The following is a 27,612-nucleotide window of genomic DNA, read 5'->3' as shown; positions in this document are numbered from 1 at the left end:
ATGAGCCGCGAGCGTGGCTGTGGACTCATGTTTCGTCAAAGTCAAAGCTACTGAAAGTGGTTTTATGTCTCGAGCAGCTGTGTTTTCACTCAGTGGTAGGTGAACCTCAGCTCACTGTCTGCCACTGTCAAATGCTTTCACAGACATCATCTCTTTAACCTACAACAGATGCCCTTAGCAATTTTACAAATGAATGTTTCCCTAATAGATATTTTTGATGTTTTAGCATGTTGTGATATTGTACCATTTATCTGCAAAAGACAGCAGTCGCCGACCGCGCCGTTGCCAGTGAATAAAACCTTCCATCTTTCTAATTATTGTAAACCAATTTATGTGTCAGTGCCTATACCTCCACTCTCTTTCCTGTGACCCGGCAGCCAATCTGGGATGTTTCTTTTTCCCCTGGTTCCAAACCACAACTTGTGCAAGTATGTGTCCGGGCGGCTGCCAGGTCCTCTTAAAAAATAAAGCAAACATGAACACCTGTCCCCAGTATGTGGCGAAAGAACCAAAATCAGAGGTACATTATGCCTCCTCATGGTTTTCCCCCTTCAGACTGTCCATCAACAAGAAGAGAAATTGACATGTTTTTCATAATTCAGCTGCAAAAAAAAAAAGGAAAAAAAAGAACCTCAGGACTAATATCACAGTCCTTGAGAAACATCTGTATCTTTCATGAGGCTGAATTACTTCTCCATGCAACTTTCCAAAACCTCTGTGTTTGGATTTTTAAATGCGAAAAAACAAAACAAAAACCTTTTAAGAGAATTTATCCACTCCCAATCGTTTCTTATTGAATTCCGGCTAAATGTCTGACCTGTACTTAAATAGACTGTAACAGCAGACTAATTCACAGCGTCCACCACTGGGGACCTTTCCGGACAACTGATACCCGCAGGTTATTCTGAGCACACGGGTTAAACAGTGAAATAATAACAATAATAATAATAATCTTTGAATATGTTCACATATAGATTCACCACAAATCCATTACAGGCTACAGCGAGCAAAAGTCATATAGACTCCGATCTTTGTGAAAGGTTTCAAGGCCAAATGTGTAACTTTATACAACGTGGTGACATTTAACACTGTCATTCACTGGTTGTCATGTGTGCAGTGAGTGACAGTTCACCTGTGGCCTTAAAAACACAAGCACACCATAGGCTGTATAAAATGTAATGTATATAAAACAAATTCCCATTCTGAAGCCTAGAGATTCACAATTTGACTGCTGCTGTAATAGTTTTTGCAACTGGAAATGATCTACTTTCTCCTAAATGGGAACATGCATCCATCTTCTACCACTTTATCCTCCACATGAGGGTCGCCGGGGGACCCTGGACAAGTGGAAGGGACATATAGAGACAAACAATCATTCAACCATTCACTCTACGGTCAATCTAGAGTGTCCAATTTACCTAATACCCAAATCTTAATGGGAACATAATTTACCAACACATGCTATTGATGAGGATCTGAAACAAATTTCTTTTCAAAACTCAAAGCCAACGTCCTTTTTTATTAATTGTCTTTGTTACAGTCAATCGATGATACAGTTTCAACACAGAGGGTAACATTGTTTATCTTGGCAATAAACTTTTGTTTGTAGTTTGTAAGTTTGTAACTTATAATTAAGCAAACGAAGAAGTACGTACAGTGAAGGCCACTGTATCGTTCTCAGACATGCTCGAGAAGTGGACAGGTTTTTTTATAATCTGCAGTCTTACCATTAGATGTCACTGAAGCCTCTTTCACAATAAATGCATTTGTGAACCCAGGTAAACTCCATTCCCTTTGCCACCTTTGTATCACCTGTGTGTAAATTGCGATGTCACAAATGCACTGGGAACAAAAACAAGTTCCTTACGTTGGTCCCTCTCTGTCAATTGATCCATATGCTGAAATAATAAAATCTGTTTGTTACAAACATTCATTTATTCACATGCTAACAGCCAGCAGATAAATGTGTGCCATAGTCAGTGCCGGCCCAAATCTTTATGGGGCCCTAAGCAGAATTTGGGGGGGCCCCCCACACCACCACTACCACTTTGGAGTAGCCTGTCCTATAAATTGCATAAATCATAGTTGTTTTATTTACTCCAAACTAATGTCACTCGGTTTTTTTTAACCGTAGAGGGAAGTAAAATCACAAAAGTGACCAAGTATTAATTTGTGCTTTCGTATTTAACTCTTCTGTTACCAATCCTGTTGTCACCAACAGGATTTGGCATGCGTACTTTTAATTCCTAAACGGTTGAATAGCTGCCAGATTTCGGAGGTGAATGTTATCTTAGAAAAAGGAGCATTGATCATTTTTTGACAATTCTACAGCTATAAAATCAATATAAATCCAGAAGGCTTAAAGTATGATGATAAAAAAACAAACAAAATACAACATCAGACATTGCATTTGCTGTAGAATTGATAGCAGATGTACAAATGTGCACTAAATGTGCAATTTTCCACTGCAAAATAAGACCAAATGACTCAAGATAAACACTATTAACTTATCTAAATATATCTAAAGATATCTCGATTTCTTTAACATGTTAAAAATGTTTTTCAAGCAGCCGCTTAGCTCGCTTATGCCTTGGGCCAACTGTGGCCATATGGAAATGATGCAGAAATTTGCAACACTGCCAAAAAAACTAAGAAGATGAAAAAGAAATTAGCCTGCTCTTCCAGGTCTTGTGTTCCCCACCAATGTCAGTCACAGCAAAACTGATTAAAAACCTACAGTTTATGTGCATTTCAGAGCAATTTGCTGTGGGAATGAATGTCAATCAAACACACTTCCACAGATTTAAAAAAACAACACTTTCCACTTTAGTTAAATGGGGTTTTTAAGTGGAGTTTGATTCTTAAACACTGGATTTTACAAGGAAAGTTTAACCTTTCACAAATAGTTTAGCTTTTTGAAAGCAATGTGTCACACAGAGGTATTTAATGTCCAAATCAGGGGTGTCGAACATATGGCCCTTGTCAGTTCCAGATACCTGTGACTGTATGTTTTGTGCCTTTGTAGATCCACTGTGATCTGTAAGTTGTTATGCACGTGTATAAATGTAAATGTTTTACTCACACAGGTTGTTCATAATTTGTTTTGTACAAAAAGGTACTTTATTAAAAAGTTTCTTGTTGTTTATATGTTATTATGCTTCTGGGGCTCAAAGTGTGCTGTATATGGCCCCTGAATTATAAATAATGAGTTTGGCACCCCTCACCCCTGGTCTAAATATTGGCGTGATAACTGAAATCATGGATAAACAGATGTGCTGTCCACACAGTGTGCTCCAACCCACAGATAAAGAAAGAAAAACAGGCATGATTCGAGATAATTTCTTGGAAACGTAGGTGACACACACATAAAGTGAGTAAAAGGACAGCGACGTGTGGATGTAAACAGAAGGACGCACAGGAGGACGCGCAGGAGGAGCGGCGCTCACAGCAGCAGCAGCAGCAGCAGAGACGCCCTCACACACTGAAGGCGGACAGACGCGCTATAAAAAAAAAATCCCCATTCTGTGTTTGAGTGTCAGTGGTGGATCCTTCAGTCCTTTACAGCCCGCCAGTCAACATGCAGCTGCAGACGCAGCAGCAGACGCACGGACTCGCGCGCCATGGGAACTAACCCGACACGGACAGCGACGCGCTGCGCTTTCTCACCGGGAAACATGATTCTTTTCGAGACGTTTTCTCAGCGGCTTGTTGTGCGTCGTCTCTGCTGAAACTCTGTGGACTATCATTGACACGAGGAGAACTGTGTCTGTGTTTGATGTTCAGCTGAACTGAGCAGGATAACGGAGCTCTATGCGGTGGTGAGTCTGCTGGAAATATGAACTATACAAGGGGACTAATAATGACTTAACCAGGACATAAAGTAACTTGTCTACTAGTTAAGAAATATCTTAATTGAAAAAATAAAATCATTTCTTCCTTCCGTTTATGTTTTACTGACACATTAACGTGTTGTAATGATCTTTAAAAAAGCCTTTTTAATGTTTTTACCCACTCTTAAAACCAATAGAAGTATACAGCATATATTCCAGGAGAGACTGTTCAGGGATAAACAAGCACAGTAACCTTTTCTTTCTCCTTTTATCCCACAAAAATATCGTTAAAACAGCTGTTTTCTGCATCACACACATTATTAACATTATTCTTCATTATTATTATTTCAAATCAATCAATAACCTCTCCTGCTGTCTAGGAAACATCTGAGCTGTAGTTGACCTGTATGATGAGCTGAGAAAGCAAACGCTTGTGTTTCATGATGAAAGATTCAAATATTGCTCACTTCCAGGGATCTTTTCTGTTCTGGGAGGACTGTGCTCTCTGGTGTTTTGACCTTGAGCCAAAAACAGACCCAAGTGATGAAACGCCACACTGCAGCACGATGACAGCTGCTGTTAACTGACATGTCTTCATTTGTGTGGTTGCTGAAACATGTTCTCCTCCGCTTGTTTTTGATGCCACGCTCCTGGTCCAGTTCAGCTAGAACGGAACTGTTATAAACTGAAAAAGATTCAGGCAAAAAACTTAACATTCAACTCATAAAGCAGCTGCAGTGAACCTTTCGTTGTTCAGCTTTCTAGAGTCTAGTGGAAAGATGAACAGGTTCTTTTCCTAAAGATTTTTGGACTTATTTGGTGTTTTGATGAAGGCGGTGAAGAGCACTGAGTCACTCGTCCAAAATAACAACCATTTTTGTTCATGGACAGCATCTCCTGATGATAAAATCTGTCATCAGTGTTTGTTTTAGGTGAAATCCAGTGACTGTGGTGATTCACAATATGGTTACACAATTAATCATGTCCAAATGAATTCTCATTTGTACTATTAAATAAAATTGGACTATTTTATTGTCAGAGGTTATTAGCAACACAGTCACAGCTCTTGTGAAAGCTCTTTCTTATTGTTTTCTGTTCTATACCAATTGAAAGATGCAATTCATACATACTGAAATCTTTATATATGTGATACATGCTCAGCCTTGCTTTAAGATGTAGTTGTTTTTTAATGCTGTATCACGTAGTGAAGCATCATCCTGTTTTAAATCTAACTTAATAACTCACAACCCTTTTCATGCTCATCAAACTGCTCTGTTATATATTTCCACTTCTATGTTGATTTCCATGTCTGATCTGCCTCCTCTTTTCTTCTGCAGCCTCCCTTAACTATGGACCTGGTGGCCTTCAGGGTTCAGTGATGTTAGCTCTGAGTCACTACAACTCCTCAACCTCCCCACTCCTCCCTCACCCCTCTAACGACAGTGGAGGGAAGGCGGAGGCCCGCGTGGCCGTCGAAGGGCTGTCGCAGCAGGGGAACTTCACCTTGGTGCAGCCCACCACCAGTGGCATCATTGTCGTCATATTGCCCATGACTCTGGGCATCATCTCCAACATTGTGGCCCTCTTTATCCTGGCCAATGCCTACTGTCTCCAGCGGCGGCGCTCCAAAGCCACGTTCCTCCTGTTTGCCACCTCGCTCGTGGTCACAGATTTCATTGGACACGTGATCCCCGGGGCCCTGGTTCTCCGTCTCTATCTCCATGGAGGTGTTCGCCCGGAGGACTTTTACACCTCTGATGGTATGTGTCAGTTTCTGGGTGGCAGCATGGTGTTTTTCGGCCTGTGCCCTCTCTTCATGGGCTGTGCCATGGCTGCCGAGCGCTGCCTGGGGGTCACTAGGCCGCTGTTGCATTCGTCCCTGGTCACGAAAACGCGCACAAAGGTCTGCCTGTCGGGCATCTGGCTGGCAGCTCTGTGTGTGGCCATGCTGCCCTGCTTTCAGCTGGGCTCTTACGCCTACCAGGACCCAGGAACCTGGTGTTTCATCAAAGTGCTCAGTGACACTGAGGAGGTGGACGTGGCCTTTGTGGTGCTGTTCTCTGGACTCGGTCTGACCTCATTAGCTGTGGCACTCGTGTGTAACACAATCAGTGGACTGACGCTGGTGCTGGCCCGGCTCAGGAGGAAGCCGGGCTCGCATCACTCCGCCAGGTCCCACGACATAGAGATGGTTGTGCAGCTGGTGGGCATCATGGTGACCTCGTGCATCTGCTGGAGCCCTCTGCTGGTGAGTGTCTGGAAGTGCAGCGAGAGGGAATCATATAAGGTCATAATGAAATGTTTGGTGCACTCACCCCTGAGTGCACTCTGTCCATTTACAGTTGACAAAAAAAACAAAACATGAAAAATACCCACTTAAAGTATATAAAGTAAAAGCAAGCCCACACTAATCCATCTCAGTGGGCCGTGTGTGCAGGCGGGTGTCAGCATTACAGCACTCACTGTCTGAAACATCAAGTTCAAGGTCTCTCGAAAACCCACTTCTCTCAAATTCAAGGACCGAGCAGAGCATAGTTTGAGACGTGGATCAAGGTTAATTACTGTAATAACAGTTGAAAGAAGACAGGAGACACACATGCAGACACGTAGTCTTTTACTGACCGTAAGTAAGGATTTCAAAAAAAAAAAAGCTGGAGTAATTGAAAACACCTGTTCAGAGTCTTTAAGATTTTTGACTTTGTACTTTTTGGGGTAATAACACTACAGGCCAATTTCACACTAGATATTTTGGCACAGTACAGTGGGGGGAAAGCACACGTGTTCCTGATAACATTAACGATGATGAACTGATTAATTACACTATTTACACCTTTTGCTTTTCCAGCTGACACATGTCAAACCTGGCTACCATGCACGGGTGTAGGATTTTTTTTACTTCACACTTTTTGGCTGACATTTGTGATACAAGCCTTTTACACACTCGATATTTTTGGCACGACAGCGTCAGAAAAAGCCCAGGTGTTCCTGATAACATAAACAATGGCTCCGCTTGTTAATTTCCCCTCGTGTCAGAAACGTCTGCCATTGAAAATACCTTTTCTTTGAGTCTTTTCTTGGATTATGTCACTTAATACAAGTCAAATGAGCAACAGATTCAGAGTATTGGAGTGTTTTTGTGCTGTAGCTGGATCCAAGGCCTCCTCCGCTCACGTAATCGTTTCCTTCTCATGGATTCGGACTCGCCACATGACTTTACTTCACAAACAATTTGTTCACAAAAAGCAAAAGTAAGAAATACCGATCGATTTACAAATAAAAAAAAAAATGGTACCGCTTGCAAGTATTGATAAGACACATAATGCTTTCAGCGTGCACTCAGCAGGAAGAGACAGACAATGACGACAAACTGCTGTGTCACCAGAATCCCTGCCAAAATAAACGTGATCCCTTTTCACATTAAATCACCATCTGCCGGGCACACGATCGGTTCTGCGCGCTCCTCTCTGCAGCTGCTCCACATGCAGGCACATTTCACCTCATCAGTTCAGAGATTGCACACTTTCGCTCGGTCGGTTGAGGGTTAGATACCCATCTCCTTCTCCCAGAGTGTGTTTGAACCTGTAGCTGCTCCTGATGCTGTGTCGTATCAGGATACAGATTTACCCTTAAAACAACCTTTTAATAATAAAAGTACATCCACATTGACACTAATAAATCTTGGTATACGTATTTGTTATTGTGCTATTTTATTATTACTTGGTATCAAAACCACATTGGGATCAAGTAACACAGACATTAACCATTAGAGTACATTTGGGCTTAACCTGAAACAGGCCCTCGCTAAATGACTCGTCAGGTCAAGGTACAGTCAAGCCCTGACTCTGACGGAGCACGAGGGAATGATTCTGAATATTGTCAGTGAGTGAATTTGATATTTTTGAATGACCTTCAGTTAACGAAATAATATTTTTTTAGAAAATACTGGTGTATGTTTGACCTAGAGAATCGCTAAATGTGATTTTTAGTAAGTTAAGAGTCACTTAAAAGCTTTCAATATGTTTGTATAACTGCACAATTGCTATAAAATGCAAACTTTGGGATTTTTGCAGCCTTATAATTAGTCTTTAATATGTATTTAATGCATATTAAACAGGGGCCATCATCTTGCTGCGACATGTTTGCACAGCAGCCTGAATTAGAGTTAGTAGAATTAGTAGAATTCACTTGAAAAATGTATTGTTTTCAATCGTATTTTAACCTGTTTGTGGACTCATTTATTCATACGTTCACAAGCAACGTTTTCACCCTCGTGTGTGTCTCACGGTTGCAGATCTTTGGCCTGATGTCAGTGATCCGCTCCTACATGGGAGCCATCGGGGACGACCTGTCCAGCTACAAAACCCTGATGGTGATGGGCGTGAGGCTGGCCACGTGGAACCAGATCCTCGACCCCTGGGTCTACATACTGCTGCGACGCACCGTCCTCCGCAAAATCTACCTCATCGCTAAGTGCCAAGCGGGCCTGAGGGGCAGCATGTTAGGCCGCTGGGAGCCCACCTCCTTCCCCAGCTCAGACAAGAAGGACGTCAACCATCTGTGACGTCTGAAGAACCCGAGCGGATGTACTTTGCCTCCAGGTCGTTGGGGGCATATGGGGGCATAGTGAAGCAGTTTTAAATATTTTCAAATTTGACATTTGTTGATTGATCTACAGTCATTAATTCTCTGTTCATACACCATCAAAGTTTACCTTTACAAATGGAAGCTAGCTAATGCTGTGATTTTGCACAAAGATATCACAAACGTCAAACTGTTTACTCGTAATAAGTGAACATTCCCTTGTCTTTAGTATATTTCTCATTTTGGAGGCAGTATTAATCTGACTGCAGAGAGGGGGGAAAAAAGCAGTGAATACTATTTGATTTGCGTTTCTCGACCTATTTTTCTCCAGGTTTTAAAAGCACAGTGACTTGTTCTTTACATTAGAACTGAGCTTTATCATTGTATCCACTAGAGGGAGCTCCACAGTAAACCCATCAGTATTACAAGAGTGTGTAATTATTCTGCTGAATGTACTTCATAAAGGAATGTTATTATTCAAATACTGTGGAGGTTGTGAATGTTTCAATATCATGTGATTATACAGTTTTTTTTTTAAAATAATTTTATAAGTTAATACTTGAACTGCACCCTCGATTTGTTGAGGACTTGTAAATATGTTTGATTGTAAGTAAGACGATGCAATGTGACGTGTACAAATACATTTTATCCTGAATGTTTTTGAGTTTTGACTCATTCTCTTTCATGTGATCTTCTGAACATTAGGATATGTTGGCCTGGTTTTCTCTGGGATGTGTAATTGTTAGTCCAAAGTTTTTTATTTATTATATTGATGTTAAAGATAAATTATGTAGGCCAGAAAAAAACCCCAATGCACAAATAATGTTGAATATTATTGAACCACATCACGATACATTAATATGTAGAACTGCAGGCTACTGACATCATCAAAATGACAATAACAGTACCGTAGCCACTTTATTAGGTACACAGGACACCTTATAAAATAGCAATAGTGGCACCAGGTGACGTCTTCTTGTTGTAGCATGCAGTTACTTTGTTGCCTTTCTATCATTTCAAAACAGTCTGGTCATTCTCCTCTGACCTCTGGCATCAACAAGGCATTTCCACTGATTATCTTCTCCTTTTAGCACCATTTTCTGTAATCTCTGGAGAGAATCACAGCAGATCAGCAGTTTCTGAAACACTCTGATTACCAGCCTGTTTGGCACTAACAACAATGCCTCGTTCTTAAATCACCCTTCTTTGCCAGTCTTGACCTTGGCTGTGGGGTTAAAAGAGCAGATGAAGAACAGGTGTATCTATAATACAGTGGTTAGTGAGTGTATACTCTGGGAAAACAAATATGGTTGTTGGTTAAATAAAGGCAAATGTTACATTAAATTAGAAGGATTCAGTTGCTTGATATCAGTACAGATTCTGCATTCGTCCAGTTCTCCAAAAGTCATTGAATCCTCTTCCATGTCCCTTCTCCACTCTCTTTCGTCTGCCCTGTGGATTCCAGGTTAGGGGCTGGTGTGTAATGCTGCATGGCGGCTTCCTAAGTGTGTGCCCTATCCAGCACCATTTCCTCTTGAGGATCTGGCTTCCAACTGGGTTTTGTCCTGCTCTGACCCACAGCTCATGGTTGCTCATCGTGTCTGACCACTTGATTTTAAAGATTCTTCTCAAACAGGTGTTTATGAAGGTTTGTATCCTGTGCTGTGTTGCTAATTCCACCCAGCCTGCACCTACAGTAGGTTACACTGTGAGAGGACACAGACCTTCTGAATGAGTGGGTAACACATTGACACACTGAAACTTAGGGCAGAACATCCAATAGAGAAACTGACATCACTTTTGCCTCGTGTGACTGTAGGACACGGCTATACAATTACTGAGAAATTACTGGCAATTACGTTTTCCACTTTACATTATTAGCAGTAACTATTGATTCTGCATCAAATCAAAAAAGGTGCACAATATTAGCAGCAGCATTTGTTTCTCTTTGAAATAAGATAAATATTTGTCACATAATTATGATAATCTGAGCGGCTACAAAGAGATGCTGCAGTCATTGCAGTATTTCTGGAGTGACCACTGGCTAGGCCAATAAGAGCATGCTCTTGTGGGTTATAGGTATATTATAGGTATATACATATTCAGGCTTTAAAAAATGTTTTCTTTTTAGTTGTTGAATCAAGGTTATGATTCATTTTATATCACATGTTTAGTGGTGATATAAAGTAGCAATAATTGTGCAGAAGTCACAAAATAGAGTATTTTGAGTATTTTTTGCTCAGGTGTGTTTATATAGTTGGTGAAAATGATTTTTTTTTTCATCAGATTGTCTATGTTGTGCTGAAAAAAAGGAAATAAGACACTCTATGTTTAACATTCTTATAGCCTCTGTATATACTGTACGTTTTAACATAGTAATGGAAAAAAAAAACTGCCAAATTGCTCTGTGTTTAACGGGTTAACGGAAGTTTAATTCCTGGGTTTAAAACACCAACATTCAAGACTGAAGAAGTCTCTTTGATAGGAAGTGAAACAAACGTCCTCAAGAAATCTACAAGTCCAGTTGTGATGGAGTCAATAACCCTTTGGAGATTTCTGCTGCTTCCAATGTTTCCACAGTCACGAGTGAAAGAGATTGAGGCGTACAGACTCCAAGTGAGTGTCCTTCACACGATCCTTCAAACTGTGAAGCAGCCAGGTCACAGTCAGGGTGAAGGAAACATGCACATAGATGTTATATTTTTTGTCAACACTGACAAGCACCAGAGCAAAGAGTAGATCTAGACTTTCTGAGAGAAACAGTCAAATAATATGGAAAAGCTATAGTCTGCCGAGTGTGACTCACTTTGCAGTAGAATGAAAAAAGCCAGTGTCGAGTGTCATTACAGTGCAGAAGAGTCAATGTCTTTGGATAAAGTTTGTGTCCAACAAACAGCTTTGACCAGACCACATTCTGACAGACGATTATACAGAGAAGTTTTGTGGTGAGTGAGTTAATAGCTAAAAGCTGAAAAGTCACACAGGAGAGAGAGTCTTGTTGCTGCTGCTGCTGCTGCAAGAAACAAAGTCAAACTCTTCCAAAGTGTCAGTTTGTCTCACAGATCCGTCGCAGAGCTGAATAGTGACATTCAAAAGAAAACGCAATGAAAACGCTGAACTGAATTTGTACTTCTGTGGCCTGTGTGGAAGCAACAGTCATAACAAACAACCACCCAGCAAGCCATATTTGTTCATGGAATTTATTACTGCTGAATCCAATACAAGGGAAGGATTACCGTCTTTGCAAGCCATGCATGAGACTATGAAAGATGAGGATTTGTTTGCAAAAGTCTAAGACCATGATTATGGGCTATGAGATCAACTCTAATAATGCGTTGTTGATAGATACTAGTGAATTACCATTGCATCCAAGACAAGAGAAAGTGCAGCATAATGGCTTTGTTTAAAAGGATGTGGAGAGGAAATCCCACCAACGGGGTCTTAAACAAATGCTCGGAGTACACAGAGATACTTGACAGAGCTTCTGGATGGAATGCAAGTGATGTTTGCAGAGAAGATGGGTGTAACTGCACAGTGTAGCCCATCTGTGGTTTTAAGTCATAGTCTTCCAGATCCAGATATGTTTATCTTCCAAGTCCCAGACGAGAAGAACCGTCTCTTATTTGACCATAATATCAGAGAGCATATTCACGGCAGTTTACAGTTTGTTGCTAATTTAATTTATAGATGCTTTAACCCTTAGAACACAGAGCATTTTGCCTGCTTTTTTCCATTACTATGTTAAAACATACAGTATATACAGAGGGTATAGAAATGTGCAATATAGAGTGTCTTATATGCATTTTTTTCCAGCCAAAATCTCTGGCTCTGGGAAAACTTACTTATATGATAAATGGTAAATATTTAATCTTTGAGACAATATGGGACACCTTTTTGTTATTTTTAAAGGAGGAGAAGGCCACAGATGTTTTACTAACCTAATTGTATCGTCGTTAACCCCCTCAAACATGTGTGCTTCATGCTCGGGAACCTAATGAGTAAATACATTGTTGTTTACCTTGCATGATAAGGGAGTTTTCAACATGTTCACTCAACGTGTACACTCCGACCCGGTAGGTGGCGGTATGCATCTTTTTAGACTGGGCTTTGACCCGCCATTAAAGACAAAGAAGTAGATGAAAGCCAAAAAAAAAAAACAGTGGCGTTAGCACCGAAAGGACCATAGTTTTTCCAGCTTTTACTGTTTCTTTGTCAAAGGTGAGTTCCTCCTAACTTTACCGAATGAAATAAGATTGAATTTGCCGCTGTGGCGTGGTGTACGTGGGTGTGTGGCTAACGTGAGCTCCGTGACTCACACCATTAAGCCGTGATGCACTGCATACGAGAGCTAACTAGCCATCACACAGCAGGTTCCCCGCACAGAGGGCGGCGGAGGGAACTGCGTGAGTGGTGGACAGGTGTTTGCATGTAACATGATACGTATATATATAACGTGACATGTACCCTGCAGTTGCGCACGGGCTAATAAAAGGTTTTCGTTGCTGTTGCAGGCGGTAGCTTCAGTCGTGACAGCATGGCGGCCGCTGCAGCGTCGTGGAGTGAGCACCAGGCGTATAAAGAGCTGCTGTACTGGGACAGTCTGATCCAGGAGGGCCACCGGCTCCTGCCACATGATTTTGATAGGTATTTACACTCACTCACTCTGTGTGTCTCTCTATGTCTTATATATAGATGGATAATTTAAATTACAGTGTTTTCGGCGTCCCCCCTCTAATGGTATTAAGGAAAACCAATCGTATTCATATTCCTTATTTCATCCATACTTCAGCTGCACCAAATAATGCATACACCTTTAAGTATCACTTAAGCACACAACTAATCAATCAGCGACATCTAGTGGTTAGTGACAGACACGTAGAAGAGAAAAGTCAGCACATAATGTGAATGATTGGGAGTCTACTATTTTTAAGTGAAATCATGTTGGATTTTTAATGAGCTGTACTAACTAATCGTATGTACGTTCATGATCTTTTACTCATACTAGTGGGACTTCTGAGGAAACATGGAAAACAAAAACAAAAAAATAGAGTCTCTCACAGCACTGTTCAATACAAAAATAACTTGGTCAGTAGGAGAGGAACACACACTGAGATATATGTGCATGAGAAAGGGAGATATTTTTTTAAGAAATTGTAGCATTGACTCTTAATCTTTTAAGAGATAATTACAAGCCATTTGTTTGCCATGTTTGCATCACAATATGTTGGATTAACTGTAGTATCTGTCTAGAACTGTTCAACAGTTTGCATGACAGGCTTCACGTTTGGCAGTGACGTACTCAGCGCACCAGTGTGTGTGGTGCCGACTTTATAGGGTGTTTAGATGAGAAATACAAATGATATTGATAGATTATTTAGCTTCCGCCCTCACCTGCCTTTGATCTGTATGATAATTACCGTGGCAACCATGGTAGTAAATACCACACTTGAGTGTTCTTTGTTTAAAGAGTGTGTGCAATGTCATTGTCAACTTTGGGTTTGGATAAGAAAATGCAACAAATGTGTGTCTGTAAATCACATACCTGAAGAACAGGTTTCAAACATGGCAGGTGACTCACTAAGGGCACCAGTATGTACACTGCCAACTTTAACATTGGATAAAAAATGCGAGGGAATGGTTATTTATGCTGTTTTGCTATTGTTTTTTTGTATATGAAAGCACATGTAACCATTTGACATTCATTTGACAACATACTAAAATGTCGATTGCCTTGTCATAAGTTCCATCCTCTTCTCAGGTACGAGGAGCTGCGTTATTGGTATGACTGCCTGTGCTATGAGGAGGAGCTGCGACAGTACCACGACTATATTGCCGCCGTAGAGGAGATAGAGGATCACCGGCATAATAAGGTTTTTCTTTTTTGTTAAATCGATTCAGACCTTTTTTAATTTGAGTCTTTTGACACACAAAGACCACGCATCAAGTGTTTCCAATCATTGTTTTGCGCTTTGAAACGTTTTTGTCTTTATTCTTACTGTACAGCTTTACACTATGCAATATGATTCTTAATATAACTTAATATTTCTGGTGTGTTCTGGGCCTTTCTTTTTTCCTACATAAACTTGCTTTGGTTCTGTATTTATATATTGATTTATTTTATTTTTTTGTTTGTTTTCCCCTCAATTAAGGAGCCTGAGTCGACCAAGCTAGTCAAGGGGCCATATGATCGCCATGTGGTAGCCAAACACTCTGAAGTGTATCCCTCCTCAGAGGAGCTGGCAGCAGTGCAGAATGTTGTCTCCAATGTGGAGTGTGCTCTGAAGTCGGTGTCTGACCAGATGGACACACCGAAAGACAACAAAGACCCTGAGGCTCAGAGGTAAGTAGGGTCTTCAAATCTCATGAGGCACATGTCCCAGTGACTAAAAAGTGCACTCCAGGGCTTTTAAAATATGTTATTATTTCTATGTTTTGAAATGTGTTTTCTCTTCTTATCTTTTTGAAGTACCAAGTCAAAAGATCCTGTCCTGCGTGGTGTAATGCGGGTTGGACTTGTAGCAAAAGGACTCCTCTTGAAGGGAGACCAGGACCTGGAGCTGGTACTGCTTTGTTCCAACAGGCCTACATCCACATTGCTTCAAGAAGTGGCTGAAAGGCTAACTGCAGAGTTAGAGGTAGGAATTAGTACCTGCAGCTGTTAAAAATGATAAATAAAAAGATATAGGCCCCATTCAGAACTAGTATTAGCATCTGTCATAAAGATCAAAGTGGAGTTAAATGTAAAATGTGCAGTACACGTGGCTCCCATGATGACATGAGATTGGATTTGGCTTAGAGCTGGACAGTTTATAATTCACAAAGGCTACGGTTTAATCATTCTGTATTTGATTGGTCTTTGTCTATGCCACAAAGCATTACATAAATGTAGAAAAAATATTTATATGCTCAAGTTCAAATGCTTGCATTAGAACCTAGTCAGAAAAATCACAATTTAATTTTTGAATCCCTTGTGTGGCTTCTCCTGCCCTGTATTCAAATAAACACTGGCGTCATAAACAGAGATCTGTTTTTAACGTGTCTCTAGTGACCTGTGTGAAGAGTTAGTTGTCGTACCACTCAGCACGGATGTTAGTACCAAGTCTATATGGGTCATAGAGATGCCATTCTGACTTGTTGTTTCTCTTTTCCATAGACTATTTCGTCCGGGACGTATACAGTAAGCCAGTGTATGGAGGATGCGGCCATTATTGTAATGAGCACAAAGGAGCCAATCCTGAATCTGACTGTCCATCTGACATCACCTGTTGTCAGGATGGAGCCAGAGAGTGAAACTGCTGAAGAAGAAGGTAGATATGTTGGTGTAGCCTCAGCTACTGTACCACAAGGCTGACTGTGTGTGTCTTCAGTACGCAGACACTGCACTGCTCCACTGATCTGCAACTATGCTCTGACCCTTCAAATCACCCGCATCATCGTGTGAAACGTCAGTGGAGCTTGTGCAGTGGCTGTTTTCCCCCGAATGAGGCCAGTGAACAACCAATTCATGTTGGCTCTTCACTTGCTCGTGAGTCCTGTCATTGTTTTTTTTTGCGACACACTGGCCTTTGCCAGCACCACATTTCCTCTGTAGTCGCTGATGTTGTTAATAACACTGTCTCAGTCATAAAACAACTTTGTCTATTCTTGTTGAATTGTTTTCATGTTTGAAAAGTGAAGGCTTTTTTCAAGAATAACAGGGTAATGCGCGCAATGCATGTATTTGATGCTGAACATGTACAGTTTGGCACCAGCTGCAGCAAAACTGATCAGCAATGAGGAGTGGAGAGAGAAAGAGAGAGGAGTGTTTTTCGTAGCTTCCGTGTTAATCAGCATGAACTATATTTACACAAGACTACAGGCCACAGTGAGTTCTTTCTAATGGACAGCGGGAGTTTGCTTAAGCTCCGTGTACAGAACCATACCAGTGTCAGTGCAGTTTTGGTCCATAGACTACAATCCACACTGCAGCTGCACATGCAAATGTCCAGTGTGTAATATTTAGCACCATTATTGTTGTCACGTCACCCTTCCTTACAAATGTGTTGGAGTATCTGTGTGTAGCCTTCAGTTTCACAGATACTTACTTCTTCCAAATGAAAATAATTTCACCTAAATTTTACACACTGGACCTTTTAAGGTCATGACATGATTGTGATCAGGATTTTAGCTTCAAAAGACACTTTTATTTGATCAAGTGCACAACTCTACTGACTCTGCACAGCTCAGGTACATCGAGATAAAGTTGTTGTAGTCGCAGCTAAACTGTTTGACGAGTCCCATTTTATTATAAGAACAGTTTAGACAACTATCGTGAACATTCTACTTCACTAGAGTCATCAGGTTACATAACTGGGGTACCACTTTTTATCAGTTGAATTAAATCTAATTATGTTTACTGGTATGTCTGCTATAAGAAATATTAGTTTTTAATTATCACTTTCATATGTGTAACTAATGGTTAACAGTTTTTCCTGCTTAAGATGAATATTAGAGACAGTTATTAACATTACATTTGTCTCCAGGTTAATATTTAACAAAGACGAATTAAAATTTAAATTGAAAAAAACCCAAAACATTTCCGTTATAAAAACTAAATAAAAAAAAACAACCTTAATTTGTGGTGTTTACCAAAAAAAACTAAAATTTTAGTGGAAATATGCTTAGTTTTTGTCTTTGCTTTGTCTTTATTTTTTATAATATAAGGACCAGGGGTGCACCTGTGTGACCACTAGGGGTTATGGGTTTTTATTTTTAAGAAAAAACCATAAACACCCACCCCCAGGAAATAAAAGCTAAAACTAATGGAAAGGTATCTTGCAATAACCTTTTCTGCTGATGAGTTTTACCATTTTTAGTCCGTCTTATCTCTCGTTCACCAGTACATAAGCTGACTTGTGTAAAAGTTGCTGGCGGTAGTAGTAGCTGAGCTCTGTATGTACTGTTTAAGATTGCGGCTCAAAACTCGCACAAAGCTGGTATGGCTCTTTGTGTTTCCCAGTCTTTGACTTTAAGCCTGTTCGATCAAGTGTTGGAAATAGGCGCTCCATCAATTTTGCTGCAGTTTGGCGCAGACGTGTAGATTTCTTTAAAATGCTTGTGATTTACAACTGACTGCCTTTTAGTTTGTCAAGTTTTTTAGGAATGCTGGACCTTTGACCAACTGGACACACTGTCTCAGGAGGAGGGGAAAGCAGCAAACCCATGCCTGAGCAGCTAAGGGAAAGGGGGCGCTAGACTGACACGGACAACATGCTATACCATGTTGTATGGTTATACCATTGTGTCTTTATGACAGTCTTTTCACTTTCATGTTTACACACTGGTGAGAAGTTAACTGTGGCAGTGACAGGTGACTGTCAGGTTTGTTGGGAGTTGGGATTTAGGTTTTTGGGAACCCCCTTCCCTGCTGCTGGTTTGTGGAAAGCTGCTTCTCCCTGAGCTGCAAGACAGAGCCAACCCCCTTGGTCAAACTGTACCTCTTTCTTCTTACCCCACCTCGACAATAGAAACGCGAACAGTCAACGATCCGCTGGACGTTCTGGACAGGCAGAAATGCCTTACTGCCTTGGCGTCTCTCCGCCACGCCAAGTGGTTCCAGGTTTGCATTCACGTCCTTATTTGTACATAAGGTTGAACTGTTCCTTTTGAATCATCTTTTTTTGTTTTTCCCTCTATATTTTTAGAGACTTAAACTGTGCTTTAAACTTTCCTTTTTGATGTGTTTTTTGTTTTGTTTATAATAATCCTTAAATGTCACGCAGTTTAATTGTTTAAGAAGAGTTGGAGGAGTGATCTGCTGTTTCATACCAATGACAGATTTAAATAAATCATTGGTATCAACACAACATATTTGATTTGTTAAAATGTCGCCTGTACTTTGTAAGAGTGTAGACACAAGTGTCTAATACTTCTTATAAATATGAGGTTTAACAGTTGTTGATCTGAAGAAGGCTTGGTTCTTCTGACTGTTCTGTGCTCACCTTTTTGTTTTGTTTTGTTTTGTTTGCGTTCTTTTTGTGAGAACCCAGAAGCACAGTGGTCAGGTCGCAGTGAAGGCGTCCGCTCCTCTGAATGAACTGGCTTTTGTTTGTGTCTCTAGGCAAAAGTCAGCAGCCTGAGTTCTGCCGTTATTGTGATCCGCGTCATGAGGGACTTGTGTCACCGTGTTCCCACCTGGACGCCACTCTCAGGATGGGTGAGGAAACTGTTGTTAAGTCAGACAAAGTCTTGTATGAATGTTTTTAGCTCTGTCAGCAACCCTGATGTTTTTTTAGACCTGGTAACATCTGTTCTGTGGGGGGGCTCTGACAGTGTTTTGCATCATGTGCATCTGTGCAAGATCATAGCCCATGATTTCCGAAAATATACTATGTCAACTAGTGATATCACACAGAGCGAGACTGAACATAGGAGCTCAGCTTCGCGGCTGAGACATATAGACTGCTGCCGTTGTTGCGGGCAGGTGCGCCTACAGTTCTAAAACGAATCGAAGGGATTAATAGACTAAAACATTGAAATATGCCAAATCTAATGTGTTCATATACTCAGAACGGACGGATCAACCTAACGCAGACAAGTTAGCTTACCGTTTTTATATGATACGCCATGTTTGTAGTCGATCTGCAAACTGGGGTGTTCTCTGAAGACGCGCTGTTACCTGTGAAACAGGGGTGCTCTGAAAACACCCCCATTAACACTTGGTGCATTCCTATAATTATGTCTTCTTTTTGTATTGTTTTTAAATAAATCATCTTCTTCAGGGGTTTAAAACATCTGAAAGGTGCATTATGGCCACCCCTCTGCAGCTGGCGTGCAAAGTATTCTGGGACACAGTCGGCTGCATGGTCAGCAAGATGTGTCCCTCACGGACGGGCGATCGTTGGCCACGTTTGGAGCCGACAGTCGTGACAGCCCACACCGCGGTGCTGTGATGCGGCGCACTTGCTACTGACACACGTGTTGACATCTGATGGACACATCTGTACAGTCGTTTCATTATAGATATCGTTGTTTTTTTTTTTGTTTTTTTTTGTCTTGCAAACAGACCTGACATCTGAGTGTTTTTAATACAGCTTGGTGAAGGTAATTTAAATGTGTGAGCCATCGCACATGCTGTCTGCATGGTAGGGCATTAATGACTTCTCATTTTTTCAGATCATCTTATCTGTCTAAGTCAAAGTCGACAAGTCGTTTGTTGATGTGTAAATGTAGAGTAAAAAAGAATGAACCTGCCTTCTCAAAGACATTTAAACAAAACAAAACATAGGCTCATACGTGTAATTTTAAGTGCACAACAGGAAGTGATTAAGATCTCTCCCACTGGCTCCAGTCTGGTCTACGTCCGCACCCAGGGATGAGCTTTCCCCAATCCGTTAGATCCGATACCCCACCAAATCTCAATGGATTTGGTGCCATTGCCTCCACCCCCGGTACACTCCACCACCGGCCTTGCCCACTGCCACACTCAGAACCTCTAACCCTAGTGTGGTGTGGTGACCATGGTCCGGCCGCACTCCACACCGACCGGGTACCCAACTCTCAGATGTTAATACCAGGTCTAAATGCGTCATTATTGGTGCGGCGTCTTCACAAATCGTGTATCCATGCTTCCCTCTTCTCCACACAGCCTCTTGAACTGCTGGTAGAGAAGGCTATTGCTACGTGTGAGAGACCACTGGGAGCAGGAGAGGCGTTCCGCAGGGTGTTTGAGTGCGTTGCCTCTGGAATTCTCCTGCGGGGTGAGCTCGTCAACATCAAGCACAAATGTTCCTATACTGGTTGTGACTTTGTATTGAACTAAACTCTTTCTGTACGTGTGCAACAGACGGCCCTGGAATCAAAGATCCCTGTGAAAAGGATCCGGTCGATGCCACCGAAAAGTTAACTCCGCAGCAGCGCGAGGACATCACGCAGAGCGCTCAGGTAACACGAGGCTAAGACAAACAAGCAAGACTCCTGTTTCTGAAGCCTGGAAAAGCATCGGACTCTGTGTTCTGTTTCTCAGATCGCCTTGAGGCTGTGTGCGTTCGGACAGATGCACAAGGTTGTCGGAAGGGAGTACATACCTGTGAAACCACGGAAATCGTTCGGTGCCAGCAGCAGAGAAGACGCAGGTACGTACGCAGCAGTCTGCCGTCTTTCCTCATCCCCATGCAGTTCAAGGAACCGCTTAATGCTTTGGTGACTAAAGCCTTGTGTTTGTGTCACGTCTCGCAGCCCAGATCCCTCCCGCTCTGTCCGTCAGTCTGCCCGCGAAGAGGCCGTACAACGAGCTGGACAGAGACGAGAAGGCGTCGCAGCTCCACGGCAAACCGAGGAAGTTCGCCAAGTTCCAGAAAGGAAGGAAATCATGTCAGTAATGATCATCAGAGGCTGAGCCTTTTTTACTTGTGTGTAACTGGCAGATGTGAAATGTGAAGATGACCCAAAAATGAATGTTTTTATTTTCAAATCTGATGACCACTCACCAGTGCACATATGTGTGTCTATTAGTTTTAATTTTTAGCAACAATGGCATGGCTGCTCAGTGTTAATCCATCGAAGGAGACAGATGGTCCTTTTCGTCTTGTGTCACCATTTTATTATCTGCTCTGAAATTTTTAGGTTTTGTCATGATTTTCTATTATTATTTTGGTTATTATTATTATTATTATTACTATTTTCTGCTAAAATCAATTTTAAAACCATAATGAGCATGGCTGTCACTATAATGGGAGGTGATAGCCTGTACAGATTTAAGTCGTCCTTAAGAAGTTCACTGTAAATAATCATCAATTTAATGTTTGTTTGTTCCAAATGTCATCCTTCCTGTTATTCACGTTATTTGTCATTATTATTTATTTCCCTGTGAAATTGAATACATAACATTTCTCATGAACTGGATTCCTCTGTCACTTTTCTATGGTGGTTTATTATTTGTTATTTTGTGCAAAAAGAAGGAAAATAGAATTTGCAAATAAGACGAAAAAAAGAAGAGTATAATATAATAAAATTTACACTCAACAGCCACTTCTTTAGGTCATGTGTACCCAACAACAACAATAATAATAATAATAATAATAATAATAAAGCACCCAGTGTGGTCTGATGGTTTGATGTGTTGTGCGTTCAGAGATGGTCTTCAGCACATCTCAGTTCCTGTTCTATCACCTCAAACCAATCTCTTCGTTCTCCTCCGGCATCAACAATTGATTTTCACTGATTCAGTTTATTCTCTGTAAACATTACGTATAAGAAAATTCCATCAGATCCGCAGTTTGTGAAATCCTCAGAAGCAGCACACTTAACACCTACAGCCACGACACGCCGTTCTTCCCCTGATCTGATGCTCAGTTTGACCTTCAGCCGTTCATCTCCACCATGCAGTAGAACTGGAGTGTCTAAAGAAGTGGCCAGTGAGGTTATATTAAGTAATAATAACAAGATAAAATACAGTCAAAATGTGCACGGCTTGAATTGGATTATCACGCCTAAATTACATTGGGTGGAGTTTTAATGTGTATGAACACACACGTCCATAGTATTATTATTAGAAAAATGCCTTTTTCTTAGTGTGCTTAAAAAAAAAAAGATTGCGTTAAATTCATTTTTGGGGAATGCAACGAATATTAAAATGCTTTTCTTTTGTTTTGTCTTTTTAACTGTAGTCACTGAAGACTTCAACATAAACGCAGTGATGCGTCTGAACCAGTACAGACCTGGCCTTGAGTACCGGCTCCTATCGCAGACTGGTCCAGTCCACGAGCCGGTCTTCACCATGGCTGTGGACCTGAACGGGGTCACCTACGAGTCCACCGGGCCTTCCAAACGAGCTGCCAAGCTTAACGTGGCCACCAAGGTGAGAGACTTTTCACTTTTCTTTTCTTTGCTCATCGGTTGTTTCTGTTGTAGTTCACGAATGGGCACCCTCACACGATTTGTAACTTTGGTCATTTACAGGTCCTGCAGGATCTGGGTCTCCCGACAGGCTCAGAAATAAAACAAGAACCCACTGAGGATGTTGAAGGAACGGCGAAGGACACGACTGCAGCCTCGACTACGTCAGAAGATGTATGCACATGCTCTCCTCACTCTGTATCATTGCATTCAAAGCCCTTTTTTTTTTTTTTAGTACCTAAACAGTTGTTTGGCCACTTGAACAGAGCGGCATGGGGCCCATCTTGACCAAACATGGCAAGAACCCCGTGATGGAGCTGAATGAGAAGCGTCGCAGCCTGAAGTACGAGCTGTCTGCAGAGACGGGAGGCTCCCATGAAAAGTGCTTTGTCATGGAGGTGAGTCGGCACCGCCATGCGCACGATACAAGACCACAAAAGCAATCAAACAGGTTCTGGCTTCTGTTTATATAATGTAAACTAGAGGCTGATTCTGTTCTCTGCAGTTGTTGCAGAAAGTTTATCTTATGGCTTTAGTGAGCAAAAATAAGTGAGCAGTGAATATAAACAAGGATTTACGTTTTGAGACCCATGACGAGGTGGAAATTGAATGAAAGTGGTAACAGAGCTTCCTTTTCACAGCTGATTGTCAAGTTGGAGCCTGTGAGAACTAATCGATAAATGAATGCAGCTGCTTGCGTCGTCAAGTGTTTTTCAAATAACAAATACAGTCGGTAGCAGTTTGAAACTTCTCCATTTTAGTGTAGTGTGGACGAAAAACCATAACGGGGTATTGAGGACGTAGCCTGATCCTTGGTTGTAGACAGGGCCGGCTCTTGGCATAGGCGATATAGGCGGTCGCCTAGAGCGCCATCTGCTGGAGGGGCGCCGCAAGGTGACTAGTGATGAGTATACAGTCACTTTTGAGCGCGACAAACACGCTCGTGGACACACACACACAATCTCGCCTAGGGCACAAAATTAGGTAGAGCCGGCCCTGGTTGTAGAACTCACTAAAGCCTTGTTTCCGCTGAGTGGAACGGTTCCATTTGGTGCAGTACGGTACCTTTCTTATTGCGTTTCCATTAGGAATAGTACTAGGGCTGAAACAATTACTCGATTAATCAATTACTAAATGAATTGTAAACTATTTTGAGTGTTTTTAACGAATTAATGTGAGTTTCTGATTTTTCAACTTCTTAGATGTGAATATTTTCTGGTTTCTTTGCTCCATGTAACAAAGAAATCATTCAAACTGAATCATTTTTTGGTTTTTGGACAAGACAACAAGACGACACATATAGGACATCGTCCTCTCCAGGTTGGAGAAACACGGATCAACATTTTCTGACATTTTATGGACCAAATAATTACTCAGACAATAATCGACAGATTAATCGATTATGAAAATAATCGTTAGTTGCAGCCCTAAATAGTACTAAAATACCCTTCCCTTGGGGTACCTGAATAAAACGGTACACGCAGCTCCACCCACGACAGTCACCTGATTGAGCGACAGAAAAACTTTAGAAAAACTAAATTTTGTGCGGATGTTAAGCGTACACTGACGTAAAGCTTGACGTCTTGTTGAGAAAACCAAGCGGGACAGAAAGAGCTGCTGGACGTCCCTTCATTGTTGTCTGTTGTGTCGCGCCTACCAAATAAAGGCTTCGCCATTCCAAACCGTGCCATACTGTGATGGAAACGCAGCATATTAGAGTGTAAAAAGCAACAAATCTCCTCTTGTTTCCCGTCTCTCAGGTGGAGGTGGACGGGCAGAAATTCAAAGGGAGAGGCTCGAATAAGAAGGAGGCGAAGGCGTACGCAGCCCTCGCTGCTCTGGAGAAGCTGTTCCCGGACGACAGTGGACTGTCGAACCCCAACAGAAACTTCTCAAAGAAGAAGCTCACCTACACCGACATGGTACGGTGTCCAGCTCGTGTTTCTCTGCATGCATGACGGTGATTTTTGTGGCAGTCAGCTCATTACATTTCTACCGTGTCCGTATTCTGCAGCACATCCCAGGATTCGGGACCATTCGTGGAATTCCTTCAGACTCCGCCTCCCGTGGCTGGGGGGGTCCCCACAGAGGTCGAGGCAGGGGCCGGGGCAAACCGTTCTCTTCGGGGCCGAGCTATAACAACAGTAAGAAAACCACACAAAGAAATCTGTGACATATACTCAATGAGGGGAACTGAACTGAACTCGTTTCTTTCCATTATTTTGAAAAGCCAACTACAGTTATGAGAGCGGCTCTGGCACAGGCTACCGTAAGTATCCACTACTCATCTCTGTGACTGTGAAAACAAGAGGTTGTCGTGGGGTTTTGTGCGTGTGCCTGAAAAACTGGATAACAACAGGAATGATGCGTCTCCAAATGTAATTAGCACGCAAATAAGCTGCATTTAGCTGTTTTGATAATTGATTAATGGGTTTGAGTGTTTTTTTTTAAATTAAGGTTTCATTTTATTAATCCCCTTAGGGAAAGTATTCCTCTGCATTTGACCCATCCTAGAATTAGGAGCAGTGGGCTGCCACACTGAGTAGCGCCCGGGGAGCATTGGGGGTTGGGTACCTTGCTCAGAGGTACCCCAGCGCTTTCTTGGCCGGGTGGGGATTTGAACCAGCGACCCTTTGGTTACAAGTCAAGTTCCCTTTCCACTTGGCCGCGGACTGCCAAAAAACAATAAAATCAAGCTTTGTGATTTTTCAGTTTCTTGAATGTGAATATTTTCCAGTTTCTTTGCTCCACATAACAAAGAAATCATGAAAACGGAAACATTTTCTCAATAAAATCGACAAACTGGTCGACAAATTGCGACCCTAGTGTTGAAGTGGAGTGAATAAATCCACATTAAGTAACATATTGACATATTTATGTTGTGCTGCTGTTGTGAGGAGCCTAAAGGATTCATGAATGTATTAATCTGTTCGTTGGTTGAAAGGATTTGACAATTATGTTGGTAATCATCATCATTTTTAAGCAGAAAAAATGAAGAAAATATTATTTGGCTCCAGTTTCTCTAATGTTAACATTTGCAGGTATTTCATTATATTCTAGTTTGGATTAAATAAGCTAGTTTTAAGACATTAAACAGTTGTAAGAAACCAAATAAATTAGCATGTGTGATTCATTTAGGAAACATACTCTATATCTTCTTGGTTAAGGCTGGTTTAGCTTTTCAAAAATATCATATTAAACTAATAGTAAATAGAAAGTCAATTAAATAGTGGGTTTAGTTCACTTGAAGAATTTTAGCAAACAAAAATGACATTAAACAATGATTTTAAATGTCTTGGGTCTTGTTTTTTATTTTTTAGATAAACTCTACGGTAACAACGCAGCCAAAGCCACTGGATCGACTGATTCAGACAGCAGCGCCGGTTACGGCACCTTTTACCCCGAGAGCAGCAGCATCAGCACCACGTACGCCTGCCCGCCCTCCTCCAACGCAAACCCCGACTCCAGCGACATCAAAGTAGAGAGCTACCAGTCGATGCCGCCCCCTGCTGACCAGGAGAGCCCTTACAGCTACGGCTACGGAGACGAGAAGAAGAAGATGCTGACGCAGAGTTCCAGCGACGGCCAGGGAGGAAACTACTCCATGTACAGCACAGCTTACCCCAGCTCAGTGACGGGAGGCCAAGTTTATAATAATAATTATGGTGAGTAGCAAGTGGAAATCCGCTGGTTATTAATTGATTAACACAGAAATGTGAAAGGAAATGACTCGTGGTTGTGATGTTCTTCCTCAGGCTGGGATAGCCAGTCGTCCTGGGGGAATCAGCAGGGGTACAACGTGTACCAGGGCTACGAAGGACAAAACCAGAGCTCGTACACCGGCTACAGCAACAGCAACAACAACGACAACATGAATTATTAAAGATGACACAACCGTGTACAGACTCTCTCCCCTCCCCTTATCTCCTGAATCTGACTGTTCATGTGAAAAGATTTTATCGTGGCATCCCGCCTCTGAGCGGGAAAAGGAAATGTGATGTATTTTTTTTGCTGTTTCTTTGTTTCCTAACTGTTTACTTTCTCCAGTGAAAAGTAATTTTAGACGACAGATTCAGGTTCTCCCACTTTTCTTTTAACTGATACAGCCCTTATGTGCATGTTGTGAAAAAAACAAACAAAACATGCCCTCATCCAATTCTCTTCCTTGGTTTCTAGTGTTTTTTAAAATTCTAGCATACTGGTCCTGTGTTAGTGTATGGGTTTGATTTAATGCTGCTTGTTGTTTGAACCGATTTGCCCATTTATGTCACAAAGTGTTCTACTAACTCAAAAATAAATGACTCTTACTTTGGAGCCGAGTTTGTGACGGGTACTTTTTTTTTTTTTTTGATTCAGGAACATGAATAAGGATTTTTACTGGGCGATATTTCAGCGCTAACCGTCGAAAGCTGAACACGCCAGCTCAGGACACAGCGGAGCTGCCCCGAGTGGGATTTGAATTATTGCGGGTCAACTTGAGCTTCACTTCAAAATTCCAGGGATATTCCTCACATGTGTGTTACTGAGAACGTTTTGCAACACCCTGGAGTCGTTGCAATGGCTTCTGTAGCGCAGGCATATGCTTCACATTGTGCATGTAGTATCACTGTATCATAAAGACGGTCCATATATCCCAGCTATGTGTTTGGCAAAGCCGGGCTGAGGGTGAATTCAGGTCATAAATAAACAGATGTGCTTTTTGTGTGTTATAGCAGCACATTTGAAGAAAAATATACATAATATAAATATATATATTAATGGAATAGAACTTAGTCCCATATGTCCTTAGTCCCAGTCTGGATATGGACAATATGGTTGGCCTTTTAGCTCACTTTCATTGACCAAAAGTCTTGGAGACTCAACAAACTAATCAGTTCAGTTGTCAAAACCTAGTATCTTTCAGCTACGACGTCTTTTAACTGGGAAGAGGAAAAGGGACCCACACCATCACTGGCTTCCTGTCCAATTTAGGCTCGATTTTAAGATGTTATTGGTTGTTGTTTTTTAAAGATCTTATATGGACTAGCTCCACCTTTCAACTCCAGTCAGAGTGACATGGTCAGCTCACCAGCGTCTCCTGGAGCCGGATGCAAAAGTGAAGGTGACCGAGGCTCTGGAACAAACCGCAAGAGCTGCAACTGACCATTATTGTCATAATCCATTAATCTGTCGATTGTTTTCTTGTATAATCGAGTATAAGATGTCCAAAAACGTTGATCAGTGTTTGTCAAACCGGTAAATAATGATGTTCTCAAATGTCTCGTTTTGTCCACAAACCAAAATGATTCAGTTGAAATGATTTCTTTGTTATTATGGAGCAAAGAAA

The 27,612-nt window shown here is 41.5% G+C and overlaps 2 protein-coding genes across 3 annotated transcripts; both read left to right on the top strand.

The window, feature by feature from the left end:
• Nucleotides 1-3,442: 3,442 nt before the first annotated feature.
• Nucleotides 3,443-9,066, top strand: ptger1a (prostaglandin E receptor 1a (subtype EP1)). Its single transcript, XM_044028925.1, has 3 exons — nucleotides 3,443-3,818; nucleotides 5,168-6,078; nucleotides 8,122-9,066. Exons 2-3 carry the CDS (start codon nucleotides 5,209-5,211, stop codon nucleotides 8,389-8,391), a joined length of 1,140 nt encoding a protein of 379 aa, XP_043884860.1. The 5' UTR covers nucleotides 3,443-3,818; nucleotides 5,168-5,208; the 3' UTR covers nucleotides 8,392-9,066.
• Nucleotides 9,067-12,536: 3,470 nt separating this feature from the next.
• Nucleotides 12,537-26,600, top strand: ilf3a (interleukin enhancer binding factor 3a). 2 transcript variants are annotated; one of them, XM_044028482.1, is made up of 20 exons: nucleotides 12,537-12,629; nucleotides 12,923-13,055; nucleotides 14,170-14,281; nucleotides 14,561-14,751; nucleotides 14,878-15,046; nucleotides 15,565-15,718; nucleotides 17,918-18,009; nucleotides 18,511-18,606; nucleotides 20,038-20,149; nucleotides 20,236-20,333; nucleotides 20,416-20,524; nucleotides 20,628-20,762; nucleotides 22,058-22,248; nucleotides 22,350-22,460; nucleotides 22,553-22,684; nucleotides 24,047-24,208; nucleotides 24,301-24,430; nucleotides 24,517-24,555; nucleotides 25,607-25,951; nucleotides 26,042-26,600. In XM_044028482.1, the coding sequence occupies exons 2-20, from the start codon at nucleotides 12,946-12,948 to the stop codon at nucleotides 26,167-26,169; spliced, it is 2,616 nt and encodes an 871-aa protein (XP_043884417.1). In that variant the 5' UTR covers nucleotides 12,537-12,629; nucleotides 12,923-12,945; the 3' UTR covers nucleotides 26,170-26,600. The 2 variants fall into 2 exon arrangements, with proteins under 2 accessions (XP_043884417.1, XP_043884418.1); XM_044028483.1 differs by lacking the exon at nucleotides 24,517-24,555.
• The last annotated feature ends 1,012 nt before the right edge of the window (nucleotides 26,601-27,612 follow it).

This window comes from Solea senegalensis, linkage group LG6 (assembly GCF_019176455.1).
Source record: "Solea senegalensis isolate Sse05_10M linkage group LG6, IFAPA_SoseM_1, whole genome shotgun sequence".
In the NCBI taxonomy this organism is placed as follows: domain Eukaryota; kingdom Metazoa; phylum Chordata; class Actinopteri; order Pleuronectiformes; family Soleidae; genus Solea; species Solea senegalensis.
Note: the sequence above shows the minus strand (reverse complement) of the source record. Positions and strands in the feature narration are given on the sequence as shown.

Coding starts and splice junctions, on each gene's coding strand:
- ilf3a (XM_044028482.1), top strand. CDS start 12,946: ATGGCGGCCGCTGCAGCGTCGTGGAGTGAGCACCAGGCGTATAAAGAG. Junction 18,010..18,510: donor GCCACGCCAAGTGGTTCCAG/GTTTGCATTCAC, acceptor TTGTGTCTCTAG/GCAAAAGTCAGCAGCCTGAG. Junction 22,461..22,552: donor CCTCGACTACGTCAGAAGAT/GTATGCACATGC, acceptor CCACTTGAACAG/AGCGGCATGGGGCCCATCTT.
- ptger1a (XM_044028925.1), top strand. CDS start 5,209: ATGTTAGCTCTGAGTCACTACAACTCCTCAACCTCCCCACTCCTCCCT. Junction 6,079..8,121: donor TCTGCTGGAGCCCTCTGCTG/GTGAGTGTCTGG, acceptor TCACGGTTGCAG/ATCTTTGGCCTGATGTCAGT.